Source organism: Miscanthus floridulus, chromosome 6 (genome assembly GCF_019320115.1).
Source record: "Miscanthus floridulus cultivar M001 chromosome 6, ASM1932011v1, whole genome shotgun sequence".
Classification (NCBI taxonomy): Eukaryota; Viridiplantae; Streptophyta; class Magnoliopsida; order Poales; family Poaceae; genus Miscanthus; species Miscanthus floridulus.
In genome coordinates, this window is record NC_089585.1 from 142541950 (window position 1) to 142560163 (window position 18214).

An 18214-nucleotide genomic window follows, 5' to 3' on the forward strand; every position below is an offset into this window, starting at 1 on the left:
ACCATTTTTTGAATCATTCAAATCGAATATTCGATGTACCCACATTTCAAACCTACATTTTTCGGAAAAAATCAACAAATCAAAATAAAGTGAAAAAATATAGCAAAATGTACTAAAAATGTGCCAAATTTGAACATGTTGATCATGGTACTGTAGGAATGCTTCACAACAAAACTGGCGGCCAAAATCAAATTTTTTTTTTGCCGAGTGCTAGGGCTGGCACTCGGCAAAGAGGTCCTTTGCCGAGTGCCGACCACGTGGCACTCGGCAAAGGCGAGCCGGCCTGGTGGCCCCTGAGCCAGCCACATGGCAGCTCTTTGCCGAGTGCCTAACGGCCGGCACTCGGCAAAGATGATGGCCATGGATGTCGTTTGCCCCCTGGCACTCTTTGCCGAGTGCCCATGTTTGCCGAGAGCCCGGCACTCGGCAAAGAACTTCTTTGCCGAGTGCCTGAGTTTGCCGAGAGTCAGGCACTCGGCAAAGCGTCCTTTGCCGAGTGCTGGGTTTGGCGCTCGGCAAAGTGGCTCTTTGCCGAGTGCCCGAGTTTTGCCACTCGGCAAACCTCTACGCACTCGGCAAAGATCCAGTTTCCTGTAGTGCGTGGAGCCCCACTACATCGCCTTCATCAAGCCCACCCACCCTGCTGTGAAGCCCTGTTGACCATTTCATAGAGTCAAATGGGGATGAGAGAGAGAAGGGGCAAAGAGGAGAGCGAGAGTTAGTGAAAACCCCAAGTAACTACCTTATATGTTGGTAAATTGGGCCATGCAAATTATTATTGAAAAGGTATAGCAAGAATAAAGCTACATTGGATCATTTAGCTATTCACTGGTTGAGAAAAAATAATTTTTTTTGCTCTATGGACAACTTGGTAAATTCATTATGTTTGAATCTTGCTATATATATATATATATATATATATGTGTGTGTGTGTGTGTGTGTGTGTGTAGTTTTTTGCCGTCATGTTTTTCTTTCCAAAGATGAAAATGTTCCTTCTTTGTTCAAATACTACTCCAACTTAAGAGCAATATGATTTCCATGACTAACTATGGACAAGGAAATTAGTGGAGGTTCTATGATATTTTTAGATGCAAGTTTAGAACCGACAATACTCAAATGACTGTGGAAAGGCTGCAGGAGATGACACTCAAAAGATTGTTTCTTGAAAGTTCATGACCAACCCGAACATACGTAAGACACAATTACAATGTTGGCACTCGATTCTTTTTCATCTTAGCTAGAATTCCATGTACCTTAGCAAATTGGATGAATTTTTGAATGCCCGTCATCCTTTATAGGCCTCTGCCAAGTGGATCCTCCCACACCAAGGGCATCAAGCTACACTCTCGGGCATTTCTGTGTCAACCCACAATTGACTCAACCTTTGACTATAGCCCACAGATTTTGGGTGGCCTACATGAAACGCCTATCCCAAATATATAACATTGAGCAATGTCCGCTCAAGTTCCATGTTTAAACTCCTCATCATGTAGCTCCAAGCTAGTGAATCAACTATGTCAAGCAAGGGCTACCACCAAGGATGGATTGACTTGTCCACCTATTGCAAGAATGTCTCAACCCCCAAGGAGGTATACTCAAAGCACCTTAGGGAACCACCTCGATGCTCGGGGCTTGAGAACTAGCAAATTACGGAATATTGTTGGAAGAAAGCCATGACCCTTATGATGTCAACATAGCATGGGATAAACCTTGTATTGCAGTCGAGATAAGGGGCAAATCTAGCATCGGGCGTGTGAAGGGTCGAGATGGCGACTAGAGGGGGGGTGAATAGTCCTTTTTAAATCTTAATCATGTTGGCTAACCGAAACAAGTGCGGAATTAAAACTATCGGTCTAGCCGAGACTACACCCCTCTATCTATGTTCACAAGCACCTTGCAAAGATACTAATCAAGCAACAAAGGTGCTGGGCTAGCTAGAGCTCTCCTAACCAATTCTAGGAGCAAGGTCACACAAACCTATGCCACTAGTACTTTAAGCAACAAGGGAGCTCCTACACATGCTAGTAAGCTAAAGCACAAAGCCAACTAAACTCACTAGCAAAGCTCAATAACAAGGCAACCAATGCCTAATTAGAGAGCACAAATACTTAGCTACACAAACTAAGCAATGTGACTAACAAGGTTACTAAAACCAAATTAGCCACGCAAGGGAGCTACTTCTATGCTACACAAGCAAGAAGGTAATTAGCAAGCTACATAAGCTATCTAATTACAAGAGCAACTACATAAGCTTAATATGTATAAAAGTAATTGCAAGCTTGTGTAATGGGGATGCAAACCAACGGGAAGAATAAGGTTGACACGATGATTTTTCTCCTGAGGTTCACGTGTTTGCCAACATGCTAGTCCCCGTTGTGTCGACCGCTCACTTGGTGGTTTGGCGGCTAATTAGCATCACCCGCTAAGCCCGCACGTCGGGCGCCGCAAGAACCTACCCCTTGAGTGAGGGTAGCTCAATGACACGCTTTACTAAAGTTGCTCTTCGCGACTCCCGCGGGGCGAGCACAATGCCCCTCACAAGCACTTCTCCGGAGCGCCGCACAAGCTTCTTGCGCGCTTCGACGGAGACCACCACCAAGCCGTCTAGGAGGTGGCAACCTCCAAGAGTAACAAGCACCACCGGCTCGCAACTCGATCACCTAGTGCCACTCGATGCAACCTCACGATGCAATCGCACTAGAATCGCTCACTCACACAATCGGATGATCGCTATCAAGTATATGTGTGATGGAGGGCTCCCAAGCACTCACAAGCATGGACACTAAGTCCCTTGAGGTGCTCAGCACCAGCCATGGCCGAGGGCCACTTCTATTTATAGCCCCAAGGGCTAAACTAGCCATTACCCCTTCACTGGGCAACGGTCGGGCCGACCAGACGCTCAGGTCGTGTTGACCGGACGCTGGACCTCAGCGTCCGGTCGCTCGCAGACGACCACGTGTCCCGATTCCAACGGTCACTTTGCTTGACCGGACGCTCCAGCTTCAACTGACCGGACGCTGGACCCTCAGCGTCTGGTCATTTCCAGTAAGCTCCCGAGCATGACCGAACGCGTCCGGTCGAACGCGATCGGACGCAGCACCAGCGTCCGGTCACTCTCCAGCTACTGCTACACTCGACGTCAGCGCAACCGGACGCAGGCAGTCAGCGTTCGGTGCATTTGGATCCAGCGTCCGGTCACTTGACCAACGCTGGCATCTCCTCCATTTTCTTCACCCTTGCTCAAGTGTGCTAACCACAAGAATTTGCATCCGGCGCAATAGAAAATAGACATTCCATTTTCCCGAAAGCGCCGAATCCATTTTCCGGCGCAATAGGGAGAGAGGGACCCAAAACCCATCTCACCCCTGCAAACACCACCTCCTTTGTAAATGTGCCAACACCACCAAGTGTACACCATCATGTGTATGTGTGTTAGCATTTTCACAATCATTTCCTAAAGGATGTTAGCCACTCAACTTGCCACGCCACTCGATCCTAGCGACAATGCAAAGTTAGATCACTCGAGTGGCACTAGATGACCGATATGCAAACAAGTTTGCCCCTCTTGATAGTATGGCCATCTATCCTAAACCCGATCATAAACTTCTCTACACACCTATGACCGGTGAAATGAAATGCCCTAGGTTATACCTTTGCCTTGCGCATTCCATTCCATCTCCTTCAATGTCGATGCAACACATGCACCAACACGATCAACAATGATATGATCCACTTCATATCATCACATGATCATATTGGTTCATCGATCTTGACTCTACTTGCTCTTCACCATTGCCATCGTCCATCAGCGCCAAGTCTTGCTCAAGCTTCACCGCCACGCGGTCCATCACTCCAAAGCCTTCGACTTGCCCTTCACGCTTGCAACCGGTCCATCAAGCCAAGTCATGTCTTGATCTTCTCCACCTTGATCACATGACTCAATGTCATGTCTCATGTGCAATAAGCTCCTTCATCATCACATGTGTGAGCTTTGCAACATCTCCAAGCCATTTTCACCTCCATGGCATATGTTGCTCATACACATGTACCTGTGGACTAATTACATGTGTATCTCACATAAACACAATTAGTCCACCTAGGTTGTCACTCAATTACCAAAACCAACAAGGACCTTTCAGCGTGGCCAGGGCTTGATCTCTCCTTCCTAACATCGTCGAAAGCATGGAGCCCCCCTAGCTAAGCCCACTATAGATGTAGTCTTTGAAGCTAGGTAGGAGGGGCTAAACGTAGAAAATAAGGAGAGGGCCCTCTCCTAGCATACACTACTGGAATCTCGCTTTTTTTTGTGGGTGATGAATTTTTCTGTGCGTTTTTCTCGACACACACAGAAAAATTATGATTTTTCTGTCGGTTCCAAAATATACCGACAGAAAATATGAAAACCCACAGAAAAATTGTATGATTTTTCTGTACGTGACAATATACACACAGAAAAAATCATCACTCACAGAAAAATACAATTTATTGTGTCGGTTTTTTAAAAACGCACGGAAAAAAATGTGCACGCACAGAAAAAATCCAAACTCTAATCCGGCCGCCGCGCCCCCCAAACGCCCTCTCACGCACACAGTAGACCGCGCCCCCTCCCTCACTCTCTCCTTTCAGCGCCGTGCCCCTCCCTCTACGACTCAGCGCGGGGGCTCCTCCCCTCCTCGAGCAGCGTCGCCGCTCCTCCCCTCCTCCCTCTCCCTCTTCATCGACCCGGCGGGTGTGGCCCCTCTCCTTCACCCCCGACGCCGAATCCATCTCCCTCTTCACCCTTCACCCGAGCAGCGCATCTGAATCCATCGTCGCCGCCGACGACCGAGCAGATCCGCACCCTCCCCATTCTTCTCCCCGTCGGCGCCCCTCCCCTCCCCCTTCTTCTTCCCCAGTGGGTGCCCTTCCCCTCCCCCTTCTTCACCCGGCGCCCCTCCCCTCCCCTCCTCTCTTCCACCGTCGCGGCGGCCACCCCCTCCTCTCTTCCACCGTTGCGGCGGCCACCCCCTCCTCCATCGGTGAGGTCACCACCCCCTCCTCCACTACAACTCCTCCCCTCCCTTCCCTCGGAAGACGGCGGTGGCTGCCCGTGCAAGGCCGGTTGGCGGTGCCTCCTCCCCCAGATCTGCCTCCTGCCGCACCAAGGAGCTTCGTCGCCCGCCGCCCCCAGATCTGCCTCCCCCTCCTCTCTTCCACCGTCGCGGCGGCCACCGCTGCCCCTAGATCTTGCACAGGAGATCTTGTCGTCCTAGGGACTGGGCTAGGGTTATTGTCCCCATTTCGCGCCTCTCCTTCCTCCTCTGGTTTGGTGCGCTCTCTCCTCTTCCTCCCCATCGAGCTCGCTTGACCTATACAGTCAACCTCCACCAGCGGATTCGTGTTGGTCCTCTAGTGCTCCGACAGTATATCTCACCTACCCCCATCTCCTGCCCCTCTCTGTGTGGTGATTTATGTTGAATCATTTGTGGATTTTGTTTATCGTCCACTGATATTAGGGTTCATGTTCTTAGATACTTAGATTTGGGCGACATTTTTGTTGATCTACATGTTTACATTTGCTTTCGTCTTGTTCCGCCCTCAGATCTGTGTGATGTGCACCTCTTATTTGTTGTACACATGTGTTGTCGCCTAGATTTTGCACATGATGATGCCTAGTCCAATTTACAAACTAAGCAAAGTGCCTTGGTCGATGATGTTTACTTAACCCTAGGCACTGGAGGAGCACCCTATGGTGTGGCAGCCGCGTCTTGCTTAAGTCCATAGCTCTGATTCTAGTGAGGGTTCTTTGTGCTGAAGCATCTAGAATTTATGACACTGATGTTCAATCTCTTGATATGACTGTGATGTTCAAACTCTTGATATCTATTTGGCCAATGATGCAACATGAAAAATAAACTCTGAGGTGGCTGCAATTTAGTTTTTGTGCATTCTGTATGATTCTCATGACTGTCATCAAACCATGGGACATGATCTTAGTTTTCTTCTATCTATTTTTTTTTTGCCTTGGCAGCCACCTATGATTGAGTATATGGAAATTGTAATAACATATCGTTAAGCTGAGGCCTCACTTACTTTGCCAATGATGATATCATATTAAGCATGCCAAGAACTGATGACCTTGAGCTTGTGTTGAGGTACTGGAACTTTGTTTCTTACTCTTTGTTTCTTATGCTCCAAGCTCAAGGTCAACCGAGGAGCAACTGATATCTGAGGCCAATGTGTTGAATACTACATCATTTGATCACCATCTTATTATTGGTATTTTGTGTACCTGGGCTACATGCCATGCACAGGTCACTGGTTAAGATTGAGACTTTGAGTACTATAAGTGGGTCCTAACTATAGTAGAACTGTTAATACCTGCGCATGTCATCATGTTTTGTTCAGCGCTCGTGACCTGATTTTTTTTCTTCTTATTATTATTTTGAGATATCATCACTACTCTGTGCTAGTATATAACTGATCTGTCCCTTTGCACTGCCTTACTTTCTCGAGCCTTCTCGTGCTAATTATTTGTTGAAGGCAATGCTTAATTCAATATATTTGTAAAAGCTGGGTCCTTTAGATGGTGCTTTTGTTGTAACATAGGAATATTATGGGTTCAACTTCTCACACGGAATATTATGGGTTCAACTTCTAGAAGAATGTTCTTCTCCTCTATTGTTAGTTCAAACCGTTGTCTTGGTCGATGATGTTTACTTAACCCTAGGCGCTGGAGGAGCACCCTATGGTGTGGCAGCCACGTCTTGCTTAAGTCCATAGCTCTGATTCTAGTGAGGGTTCTTTGTGCTGAAGCATCTAAAATTTATGACACTAATGTTCAATCTCTTGATATGGTACTGGAACTTTGAGTAATGCATACCTTACTGATTTTGAATTGGCCTGAAATTGTTCCAACCTTTTCAGAGTCTGAGATTGGCACTTGATTTCTCAACTTTTGATGACCCCAACTGTAAAATCAGTAGTAAGAACCGACTGCTTGCACTTGATAAATATGAGCTTATTTTATTGCCATATAACAATCTAATTTGAATATGTATGATTCACTTGCAAGGTGGTTAGCAATGTCAAATGGCCTGTTTAGAAACTTATTTTATTCACTTGCAAGAGTATGTTAGATTGACAATACTACTATGCTTATGTGTCTACATGCCTATCCTGCTGAAATCCCTTATTTCTTAGCAATAAATTGGATGTTTTTTTGTGAAATCGCTAATTGGCGTAGCACCTCAAAGTGTGGTATAAGTGATGAATCATGACTGAGATATCATTTCCTCCATGTTTTAGTTTTTTCTCTCATTTGTCTAGACTGTTTTATTGTGATACCGGTATAAAGAATTGAGTGAGCAGCCAAAGTATAAGTCATTTTTTTGTATTACTGAAGATAACCTAGGCAATCATCTATTGTGAACCAAATTTCTTATGTATACGATTATACTTTTTCCTGTGTTTATTAATGTATATACTACTATTGGTTATTTGGCTTGATGTTAGTCCTTATTTTTTTTGTATGCCATTGTTGATAAAAAAATAGACATACCCAGTTATGCTTAAGGAAGATGAAAGTGACATGTAAGATTGTCCTGCACCTTAGCATGCACTTCCCATGAATTATCTTGATCTGCTGGCTTTGCAGCAGCTCCAACTCCACTACCCCAGCCTCCCCAGTCACCAGAATCATTCACAGCACTAGCATTTTGTTACCTTCTTCCAAGTTAGTATTTCAATGCTACTTCCATTATTCTCTTTGCTGTGACATACCTTTTGTGCTATGGCTAGTGATCTAGTAATTAAATCACTTACTATTTGAGTTGTACATGATCTCTGAGTGTTCATACTCTAAATCTTGTTATGAAAAAAACTTGCTTTGCTTGAGAAATATTGTTTCTGACACTTGTTTATGTTATCTCTGAATTGCAGGTTCATGTTCTAGTTACCTTTATGCCCTTCTTGATCATGAATGGAAAGAGGGAATGAGCCAGGAAGAGGCAGAGGTATGTAGCCAAGTTCCTTCTTACTTAGATCCTGGAATTGAGATACTCTTTAGTGTAGTAGTATGACTGAAGGTTATTATAATTGTGTAAAGCGAATAGAGTACAACTAGCCTCAATGTTCCTAATATGTTTATATTACTGCGACGCGAGAACAATAAGTTCAGAGATTGCTCATTCACTACTCTGCCTGTATTCAATTTTTAGTTCTGAATATTTAATTTATGGCTTGCATGCTTTTGTTTGTCTAGTAGCACATAATCTGTTTCAGTACTGTTACGTGTGAATTGTTGTTTCAAGTTTCAGAGTCTGATATTCAGTCTTCAGCTGTGCTTCCTCTGAATTTTTTCACTGTCCAGTAATTGCAGCAACTAGTTGGCAAATTTTACTTGAAATCTCTGCTCGTTCGTGATCTTTTTCTCGTGCTTGCTGCTAGGAGAGACCGAACAGCAGTTTTTCAGCAGTGACCCATCCGACAGCAGCTTGTTTGGTGTGACCGAACTTTAGACAGCTGTTGCTCAGTCATTTGTCAGTTTGATTCAGTGTTCCCAAAATCTTTGCTGGTTGTCAATCTTTGGTTGCTGTGTAGCTGAGTTTTCAGCAAGTTTTTTATTTGTACTTTGTTCAATTGCTTCCATGTTGTTATGACAATGTCCTAATTGTTCCTAGGGTCGACACTTCACTAGTTGAGGTGTGTGACCTTGACAATTAGAAGAACCACGAACTGTTAGATGTATACCTGTCTCTATCTCTGTTTTCCAAATGAATGTGTCATGTCCTTTGCGGTATCAAGGGGAAGGTAGTCCATAGCAGTTTTAGAGAAAAAAACATGAAGAAAAAATAGTAGTCAAAACAAAGATGTCATAGGTCAGCCTTGCTGCACACCTCTACCAGATCTTCTAGCCGGCGACTCTAGGTATTCCTTTGTTATTTATTGCTCAAGTTGTGTCCCTTGCGCGTTTCACTCCTTAAATTTCCTTATTACGCTTTTCTGACTCAAACCTCGCCTTTCTTGCAGGTGTAGCTCCGGCATCCTATCTAGCATCATACTCTCAGGGATACACTACATTAGGCTCAGCTTCGATCGGTGTTGACTTAGGTTTTTCTTCGCCTTCCTGGATTTTATGAGTTACCTAGTCCCAACCTAGAGAACTTAGTCCTAACACTTGCTTCTTTGTCGCTGCAGGAGTGTTGCCGACCATGTCTACCACTGCCACCTTTCCATCGCCGCACTCGCAGCAGCAGGAGCAGCTACCGCCGCCACAGTTGTGAAGCTCATCATGGTGTCCTAGTCGTCCTCTCGTGATGGTTTAGAACTTTGATGTCAGTCATTTGAAGTTTGCTGTCGCCCAGCCACATCGGGTGTGATACTTGTTTTGGTACTCTTGATACTGATCGGTTGTCTGGTCACCCATCAAGGTCCCTTCGAGTACTGTATTTGTGTATTATTTGAATGAAACCTTGTTGTCATGCACAGAAATTACTGTATGGAAAATATATATTTTAATATGCTGTTGCTACTGTTTTAAAATAATTTTTTTTGTGCGTTTAACTCTTTTTTTCTGTGAGGCTGGCTACACAAAAATATTCTTTTTTAATCTGGACGAAATGAATTTTTCTGTGAGTTCACCTAGACCGACAGAAAAATGTTTTTTCTGTGCGTTTATTTCTTTTTTTCTGTGTGGATTAACACACAGAAAAATTAGTTTTAATCTAGGCTAAAACCATTTTTCTGTGCGTGTGAGACCCACAGAAAAATTGTTTCTGACGATGAACCCACAGAAAAAGTCGATTTTTCTGTCATTATATTTCTGTGGGTATTTTTCTGACGGTATTCGAATTTTTCCGTGGGTTTTCGCACCGTCAGAAAAAATCGAGATTCCAGTAGTGATATATTTCTAGATCTGACAGTAGGGCTACTTTTTGTACATACAGAATGACCCAGATGTCCCTGAATCATGGGACTAAGGGTAGCTCCATTGTTGTAATTAAAAGACTAATGTGCCATTTCTCTTATTTGGACATGAATAAAAGTAGCCCCCAGGCAATAAGACAATCATTGTACATGATTCCATATACACTCTTTCTCTTGCTCTTGATATATACTTCTCTCCTCGCGTGTTTGTAAGCTTGGGCAGTTGGGACATTCCAATATGGAGAGGGCTAATGCCATGCGGCAAGAACAAATTTTCCCCAACAAAAATGTTAAATCAAGGAAGAGATTTTCATAATAAATCTTATAATATTATGTGCGTAGAATATTAATGTACGCAAAAGTAATTCCTAAAAAAGTAATGGTCATTTAAAAAATAAAAAACTTTGGTTGCATATAACGTCATGCTTAGGTCCCGCTTGGCACAACTCCACCATTAGCTCCTGAAGTTGTTTTAGTGCCAAATGTGGTAAAACAAAACAACTCTATCCAAGAAGCCTCTCAACACACTTGCTCTCGCAGAGGTTTAGTGGGAGGTGGAGCTAAAAATAGTTGCTTCAACTAGCTCCACCTCGCTCTAGACTTGTGGGCCCCAACGAACGTACGCTGCCACTGCTCTTGCGCGGAGAAGAAGATGGTTGTGGGGAGAAGCACCAAGCCAGATTAGGTAAGTAAAAGGAAATAGAGAGGAGAAAATAAGAAAAAAATACAAATTGAAAGATATTATGGTCATTTCATTTTGTTTGCCCAGAGCATATGGGATGTTTTGCCAAACAGTTTCAACTTCATGATGAGTTGTTCATGAAGTTATAGCTGAAAAAACGGCTCCACTAATGAGTGGAAGCGTGCTAAAAAGGACCTTAAATTTAGAGTAGAGAGAATATATATACATAACGCTTGTTTCCATTTTCTAATAAACCATTGGTAGGTGAGAAGTGACATATTAGCTAGTGACACACTTGTTTATTTTTAAAAAAAATGGACTAGGGCGCTGGCCAGGGCCGTGGCCGTGGGCCCTCAACAGGCTCCATCGTCATACAGTACTAGACATGATGGTCGGTACGGTTGATGGGCCGGCGGGCAGTGTCCACGACCGGTGAGGTCCTTACCGCCCGCGCTAGCTGCACCCGACGGGGCCGTCTTGGCCGGCAGCCCGGCGGGCGGCGGCAGGCACTGCACGGTGGTCGTAGCGCATGTCACGGCCGGCATGCATGCAGGTTACGTATGGAGAAGGGCATGGCCATAAGGCCATTGGCCGGCCGGCCGGCGAGTGCCTTTTTATTTGGCTTGATTAATTAATTCTATGCATGCATGCAAGTTGATGAGCACGCGCGCAGAGGCAGAGAGGAGTGAGTTGACCTGCTGGTGATCACGTAGTACGATCGACCGAACCGATGCAACATATGGAGTGGAGGTGCGTAACTTTCGGCATAATTGTTTCACAGAGACGACCGATTAGCTGCTGCTGCAGCAGCAGCGTAACTCGGATGGCACGTCGTCAGTACGTCCAATATTTTATGCTCCATATGTCGTTGTTTCTTTGCAACAGCAGCTAGCTAGCTAGGTCAACTCACTAATAAGCTGTACAGTACAGTACGTAGCATTGAATTTACCTCGCTTGATATGGGGTCTAATAAGGCAAGAAAAGAGGGTCTAGCCCATCCTAACATGCATCCATGCATGCTCCTTACTCCTTACAGCGATAAAGCGATTTGGACTATATAAATCCTGCCACTTTGGTAGTGTAACATCCAGGCATATGCTGATCAATCATGTTGCACCGTTGGATAAATTTCTAGTATGTATTTGCCACTTTGTCACCTTGCACGCGAACGTTAGTTAACGCGCGCGGCCTGCTGTCTCCGTTCCCAGTTCCCAGCAACTACTTACTACGCTTCTCTATGCCAGTGCCAGCACAGATAGACTTACTGTACGTATATTAGCTTAATAATTAATTGACCTTGATCCAATTGTACGTAAGCAAACTGCATCCATCGATACGATCGATCTCCCCCAGCAGCTCGATCCATCCATCCATCTCATGCATGCATTTACTATATATACGGTTCGATCGTTCTAGCTAGCTCGATCATCAATCAGATCATCATCCAGCAGGTGATCGGCCAGCTAGCTACTAGCTTGCCATCGTATTATACATACAGAGAAGCTAGCTAGCTGTGAAGACGAAGCATGATGATGGGGAGGCGCGCCGGCATGGCGGTGGCGGTGGCGCTTCTGCTGGCGCTGTCGTCCTGCGGCGTGGCGTCGGCGAGGGGGCCGATCAGGAGACCCCGCAAGAAGACGCTGCCGCCAGGGCAGAAGCCTCCGCCAAACTCCAAGTTCTTCCCCATCACCCCCGGCAGATTTGGGCACAAGCGCAACTACGAGGCCTCCTGCGCCGACGAGAACGGTCCGTCCTGCTACGTCGGCTGCCCTTCCGATTGCCCAAACTCCTGCCTCGTCTTCTGCGACTACTGCCTCTCCTTCTGCCGTACGTCCGTCGATCCCGACCAAGTTTAGCTAGCTAGCTAGCAGTAAAAATGTCACTCACTTACGCACACCGTACCGTATATATATATATACCCTGCATGCAGCTTGTGACCTCTTCCCGGGCACCTCCTGCGGCGACCCGCGCTTCACCGGCGCCGACGGCAACACCTTCTACTTCCACGGCAAGAAGGACCAGGACTTCTGCATCGTCTCCGACGCCGACCTCCACATCAACGCCCACTTCATCGGCAACCACAACCCGGCCCTCAACCGCGACTTCACCTGGGTGCAGGCGCTGGGCGTCACCTTCGGCGACAACCACCGCCTCTACGTCGGCGCCCGCAGGGCCGCGGAGTGGGACGAGGACGAGGACCACATCCAGGTCACCTTCGACGGCGAGCCCGTCGACGTCGACGCCGTCCGCAACGCGCGCTGGGCATCCAGGGCCCTCCCCGGGCTCTCCGTCAGGCGCACCAAGGACGTGAACGCCGTCGCCGTGGAGCTGGACGGCGTCTTCTCCATCTCGGCCGGCGCCGTGCCCATCACCGAAAAGGACGACCAGATCCACAAGTACGGCAAGACGGACCGCGACAGCCTCGTGCACCTCGATCTCGGATTCCAGTTCCATAACCTCACCGACCACGTCGACGGCGTGCTGGGGCAGACCTACCGCCCTGGCTACGTCACCAAGGTGAACATCAGCGCCAAGATGCCCATCATGGGCGGCGCACCCAAGTACCTGTCCGAGGGCCTCTTCTCCACTGATTGTGCCGTCTCCAGGTTCCACCGCAGCGACTCCATTGCCGCTGCCGGCGCCGTCACCACATATGCCTCTTAAAAATACACACTCCTCTTCGTGGCGGCGAGCCGCTCATCCGTCAACCGTGCGTGCCGCCATGCATGAGGAAGGCGAAATAATTAAGAATTAATGAAGCCAACCCAACAATTAATATACTCCGTCGTCGTCGTCCTATGTACTCGTACCCTGAAAGCAAGAAATAATTAAGCGTACGTTAAGTGATCATTCCATTGATCAAAAATTTATTATTATGTAAGGAGCTCAACAAATTGAATTGTGATACTCGTTTTCCATGCATGCTACTACTCTTTGCTACTCTTTGTGCATAATTTGTTATACACCACCGAGATACGCTATGTCTAAATACATACCAAAAGTTATGTTGCCAGAAAAAACAAAACTACTTATAATTCAGAATGGAGGAAGTACATGACATACATTTGGTTGTTGCATGTGAACTAAGGATTGTTTCGATCCTACTGAGATTATGATAGTCGGCTTTTACAGTCGCCAATCCGACTTATCCTCATTGAAATGTAAGTTCACATACATACATGAATGTGCAGAAGTTTAGAACGAAATAAAACTTGGATGAAACATTCATAGCGTTGCTTCCAAGACTGCTATGTCTTATAGAATGAAATAAAACTTGGATGAAACGCACGCTCTCAATGGGAAGTTCCATTCTATGGTTTCATAGACATTTAATTTCATGACTCATGGAGAGTTGGTAATTGTGCCAAGAGAGTTTCATCCCCATGAACCTCACTCCTCTCTCTTAAAAATGTCATCAAAAGCATTTACGTGGCACCTTATTAAATGCAAATGAAACTGCCATTGAGACTGGCCTAAAAGGTGAATGGAGCTGAAACGACTCCCCTTCTTCAACCTTACCCTTGCTTCCGAGGTAGGGTTATGTGAATGTGCACCCCGATGATTGCTAGGGGAGATAAAGGGGAGGAGGAAAGAGAATGAATAGAAAGGGAGGGAGGAAGAACAAAGGGTCAGAGGCAAAAATGACATTTTACCCCGCAAACCGCAAATGGACATTTTAATAGGAGTGATGTCTGGTAACAAATTTGTCACAAATCAAAGTGTTGACTAGCCAATTAGATTTTTCTCATTGTCCACAGGCAACATGGCATCACTTTCGGTGTTTTGTAGAATTTTTTTGCTAGCCTTAATAAGGCCTTACTAATAGTGTGATCATCTCCCGATTTTCACCGAACTTCACCAATGATCTTATTTTGTAGGTATTTGTTCCTAAGAAGTTCTTCCAAAACCTATATAGACACTTATTAAGAATAATTAAGCAAAAAATCTGACTTTCAAGATTCAAGATTCCTATACAACGTTGTTGTTTTGGTCAAAAAAAAACTTTCCATTTCATCAGTCTAATTTTTTCCTTAAGGTTACCGCCTTTTCCAAAAAAGGGAGACTTATGAAGTCTAATTTCTTATTAATACCTTTTTGATACTTCAAAGAAAGACATCATAAATATAGAAAGACTACTCAAAACAAAGTTAATCCGGACTAGTTGTCTTCCAAGACAAAACACCTTCCTTTCTAGCCACTCTTTTTTCCTCAAAAAATGCTCTTCAACCGCTTTTCAATCTTTATTATTCAACCCTTTTGTGATTCATTGGTATACCCGATACTGGAAGCAAAACAACTCAATTTTGTGAAACTTATTTTTTAAGAAAAAACTAAAACTTGCTCATAAACACATAAAATAATTTTGATACTAGTTGTTTGCTTCAAATTGTGCTGAATGAATACAGTATCATGTCATAAGCATGTTGGAAAATCAAAATACCATTAATCTTCCTAATGTGGGAGCAAGCTATATATCCTTGATGGGGGCGGGGCATGCCGGATTCAGACGCGAGGAGGGTTGATTCGGGGTAGAGAGGTAGGAGGTGAATAGGTGATGGGAGAGAGAGAGAGAGAGAGAGAGAGAGAGAGAGATGTGAGAGTTGGGTGGGCTGGGTTTTTAGTGGCCCAGGGCCTCGTTAATTAATAGCCTCAGTAAATCAGTTTTAGGATGTGCTAGTTTTTTTACTGTCTCCATAAATAACCGACTGTCTCTAAATTTCAATGTGCATTTTTAGAGACCAGTATAATTCTCGACCATGCATCTTTGTAAATAAAAGAAGATGCTTTGTTTTCTGAAATTAATTAGTTTTGCAGTGGTGGTGACAGTGGAGCCGGGACATAGCTAGCTAGCGTCGTACGTGTCGTCCGCGCTGGCCGGCCGAACCAGTCAGCATGCGTGGACAAGAGCGCGCTTGTCTCTGCAGCTAGAGCTTGAGCTTTCCTTGCTGCTGAAGGAGCCGCTAGCAGCTACGTACTAGCAGCTAAAGAAAGAATAGCCAGATAAAGGAAGCCTGGATTGCTTGTTCTCGACTTGTGCTGGCTTTTAACTTGTTTGAAATACGGCCACTTGAAACTGGCATACACTCACATCTGTGTAAGTTGGGAGTATTTCTAATCCTGGCCGTGGCTGTGCGTGCTTGTGAAGAAGATAAGAAGGAAATGCATGGCGTTTACTTGTGGTAGCTTGGGCGACATGCACGCGCGCGCGCTGCAAGTAGCAACAGCTAATAGCAGTAGTAGGAATCCGGAGGTACCGTAGCATGGCATGGGCAGAAGCTACACATGCATGCATGCAACTACTAGAGCTAGCTAGCTGTTGGTCGATCAGTGTAGTAATTAACGACGATGGGATATATGGCCATGCATTATTTCAACGCTGATATGTATATTCACCACTAGCAAGCTTGTCCTGCTAGTACGTTTGCTTATTAGGATGTTGCTTGTACCGTCTGGCTGGCGTCTGTACAAACAAGGGATCGGAATGGAAGCACGCGTAGTGTATGCATGTAAAAAGTCATGCATGCATTTGCTGAGGCGGGACTCAAGGCAGGCATGCATGCACCTCCGATCCCCATGCATGATCCCTCCATGTCAACGTCAACGGCTCAATGCATCTGTGGCCACTGCTGCATGGCCAGCACCCAGCAGAGAGAGAGAGAGACAGACGAAGCCAAAGGAACCCAGCTAGCTAGCTTGTATCGTATCGCACACATTTCTGTACTATATATAAGCTAGCTTCAGCTTTGGCTGCGAGGCAGAAGGAGCATACAGCAGCCTGTACGTAGCTGGAGATCGATCGAAGAAAAGAGATCTATATCTCTCTCGATCGAGCGGTACCAGCAGCGTCGTAGTAGTACGTCCTGCGGGCTGCTGTGTCGTCTAAGCCGGCCGGCCATGGCGAGCAGCAGCAGCCGTATGATGAGCTTGGCCCTGCTGCTGTGCATGGCGGCGTTGGCTGTGATGATGCAGTCCGCTTCTTCTCAGGGCCAGGGGGTGCCGGACGTCCCCAGCCTCACCGTCGGCTCCAACTCTCTTGCCACCTCTCTCAAGTGCACCAACACCAAGACCAACAAGACCACCTGCAGCGCCACCTGCAACAAGCGATGCCCTCACAAGTGCCTCATCCAGTGCCCAAGCTGCAAGACATTCTGCTGTATGTGTCGCTCAGTGTTGATCGTTTACATTGGCCATTTTTTTGTTGGTTTTAATTTGTAGCCATGCATGCATGCAGTGTGCGACTTCTACCCCGGCGTCTCCTGCGGCGACCCGCGCTTCACCGGCGCCGACGGCAACAACTTCTACTTCCACGGCAAGAAGGACAAGGACTTCTGCATCGTCTCCGACGCCGGCCTCCACATCAACGCCCACTTCATCGGCAAGCGCAACCCGGCCATGAGCCGCGACTTCACCTGGATCCAGGCGCTCGGCATCCGCTTCGCGCACCACCACTTCTACGTCGGCGCCGCCAAGACGCCCAAGTGGGACGCCGCCGCCGACCACCTCGCGCTCGCCTTCGACGACGAGGACCTCGACGTCGCGTCCCAGCTGCCGCGCTTCGTCGGCGCCCGCTGGTCGCCGCCCACGGCTCCCGCCCTGTCCGTCACCCGCACCGCGCGCGTCAACACCGTCGTCGTCGAGCTCAGGGGCGTCTTCCGCATCGTCGCCAACGTCGTGCCCATCACCGCCGAGGACTCCCGGATCCACAACTACGGCGTCACCGACGACGACAGCCTCGCGCACCTCGACCTCGGCTTCAAGTTCTACGACCTCACCGACGACGTCCACGGCGTGCTGGGCCAGACCTACCGCCCGGACTACGTCAACAGGCTCAACGTCACCTCCAAGATGCCCGTCATGGGCGGCGCGCCGGACTACCTCTCCTCCAACCTCTTCTCCACCGACTGCGCCGTCGCACGCTTTGGTGGTGGACGCCACCAAGCAGGCACCACCGCCGCCGTTAATATTGCCATGGTCACCGACGACATGGAATAAGTATATGTGTACTGCGTCTTAGACGACGTACGACCATCGGATCTTGATCGATCGTTTCCATCTTTCTTCTACACCGAAGAAAAAGAAGAAGCAATAACCACAGTTATATACAATTATTATTATTAATTGGTATCAAAATATACGACGACGGCAGCATATATATATATATACTACCCTATAGCTGGCTACAAAATAACTTATTTTGTAGCCACTTTGAGTTACGATAATTACTATGTTAATTTACGAGATTATAGTAACTCCTTACTAAGTGGTTTACTATAATGTTATGGTAAATATCCCCATGTGTTATAGTAACCCAACTATCGTAAATATGTATTGACATTATCGTAAATTAGTATATAAAATTATCGTAAATGGAGGTGGCTACAGAATAACTTATTTTGTAGCTGGCTACTGAATATACTCTCCATATATATATATATATATATATATATATATATATATATATACACTGTTTTGCTATTTTGCACCTGGGTGCATTCTTTGTACAGAACGCACCCAGGCCAACCGGCGCGTCTGGGCCAGGCCGAGCCGCCGAACCATTTGCACCCAGGCCAACCGGCGTGCGAATTAATCGGCATGTCTAGGCGGTGCCCCACCAACTCCCGCAGC

General features: G+C 46.4%; 2 protein-coding genes across 2 annotated transcripts; both read left to right on the forward strand.

Annotated features, from left to right (window-relative positions):
- Positions 1 to 12051: 12051 nt before the first annotated feature.
- Positions 12052 to 13482, forward strand: LOC136459993 (uncharacterized). The gene is made up of 2 exons (XM_066459842.1): positions 12052 to 12415; positions 12519 to 13482. The coding sequence occupies exons 1-2, from the start codon at positions 12115 to 12117 to the stop codon at positions 13250 to 13252; spliced, it is 1035 nt and encodes a 344-aa protein (XP_066315939.1). The 5' UTR covers positions 12052 to 12114; the 3' UTR covers positions 13253 to 13482.
- A 2903-nt stretch (positions 13483 to 16385) lies between these two features.
- Positions 16386 to 17730, forward strand: LOC136459994 (uncharacterized). The gene is made up of 2 exons (XM_066459843.1): positions 16386 to 16742; positions 16821 to 17730. The coding sequence occupies exons 1-2, from the start codon at positions 16484 to 16486 to the stop codon at positions 17579 to 17581; spliced, it is 1020 nt and encodes a 339-aa protein (XP_066315940.1). The 5' UTR covers positions 16386 to 16483; the 3' UTR covers positions 17582 to 17730.
- The last annotated feature ends 484 nt before the right edge of the window (positions 17731 to 18214 follow it).